This window comes from Myotis davidii, unplaced genomic scaffold (assembly GCF_000327345.1).
Source record: "Myotis davidii unplaced genomic scaffold, ASM32734v1 scaffold750, whole genome shotgun sequence".
NCBI classification, from domain to species: Eukaryota; Metazoa; Chordata; class Mammalia; order Chiroptera; family Vespertilionidae; genus Myotis; species Myotis davidii.
This window is the reverse complement of record NW_006282814.1, coordinates 500,588-501,858: the sequence shown is the minus strand read 5'-3', so window position 1 is coordinate 501,858 and position 1,271 is coordinate 500,588. Positions and strand designations below refer to the sequence as shown.

Sequence of the window (1,271 nt, the reverse complement as noted above, 5' to 3'; positions counted from 1 at the left end):
GGATGCGGTGTCGGCGCCCACCCCGGACCGGCCTCCAGAGGAGGCGGCAGCGGCGAGGAAGGAGGACGCGGGGGCGCCTGAGGCCAGGCCGGAGCCCGGGCCTGTCCGCCGGGATGAGCCCGAGGAGGAGGAGGACGATGAGGATGACCTCAAGGCCGTGGCCACCTCCCTGGACGGCCGCTTCCTCAAGTTCGACATCGAGCTGGGCCGCGGCTCCTTCAAGACGGTGTACAAGGGGCTGGACACGGAGACCTGGGTGGAGGTGGCCTGGTGCGAGCTGCAGGTGCGTGGTGGGCCCTGCGTGTCCTCCTTCCGTGCCTGGCCCCCTGGCCTGAAGCCGCTCTCACCTTTGTGTGTGACCGGCGCGTGGGGCGGGGCGGGGGGTGGCTCCGTGTGGTACCCATTGCGGGGTGGAGGTGGGATCTCCTGGTGTGTGGCCTCCGAGTCTGGCACAACGTGGCCCACAGGAGTGTGAGCACTTGGAGGGTGTGTCTCTCACGGCCCCTCCCTACTCGGAACTCAGGGCTGTACTGACCCGGGCGGCCCAGGTCCAGGCGGTGTGGATCCTGTGTCCGTGCAGAAGTGTGGGGGCTGCTCTTTAATGAGCACCGTCCAGTCTTGCCAGGTGTAGGTGCCCTGGCCTGGGGTCCCTAAGGGGCGGCTCCTGACCCAGGCCTGCTTAGGGTGGGCTGGTGGTCCCGGCTCTGGACGAGGCCTGGAGCTGCTGTGAGTGCTTCTCGGAGCTCCCAAAGCCCATTTGTTCACAAAGTGGGTGTGTGAGGTCTTACAACTAAGTCATGCTGAAGGCAGATGGGTGGCTTTTTTTTTTTTCTTGCAAAGGCTCTGGGCATGCATTTTTCATCACCTTGCCCTTGCGATGGCTGTGTCAGTCCCAGCCCTGGAAGATTATATAAACCGTAACCCGAGCTGCCCTGGGCGCCGTGGCAGCCTGGGCCATGCCTGTCACAGTGGGTGTTTACTGGCCCTCTGTCTTGCGGGGGCAGCTGTCCAGCATGAGGCCGGCCTCGGTGGTGTAAGCCGACCCCAGCGCCCGTAAGGCTAGCCCGGCCTTCCTGGTTTGACGCAGGCCACTGCCACACTGCAGGCCGCCTGCCTTTTGGTTCAGAAAAGGGATTTGGTTGCTCTGTCCTCCGCTCTGGCTAGCTGTGTGTGTATGTGTGTGTGTGTGTGTGTGTGTGAGAGAGAGAGAGAGAGAGAAGGAGCGAGAGCACGCGCACGCTGGACTAGGCTGGTGGTGCTGGCCTGCCCTC

General features: G+C 64.1%; 1 protein-coding gene across 1 annotated transcript in view; it reads left to right on the top strand.

Moving 5' to 3' along the window:
* Position 1: 1 nt before the first annotated feature.
* The window catches only part of WNK2 (WNK lysine deficient protein kinase 2), a gene marked incomplete at its 5' end in the record, with an annotated part of 154,305 nt that continues 153,035 nt past the window's right edge, over positions 2–1,271 (top strand). Inside the window, one exon of the mRNA XM_015561175.1 lies at positions 2–283. Within this exon, the coding sequence (XP_015416661.1) occupies positions 2–283 (282 nt within the window). The remainder of the gene's footprint in view (positions 284–1,271) is intronic.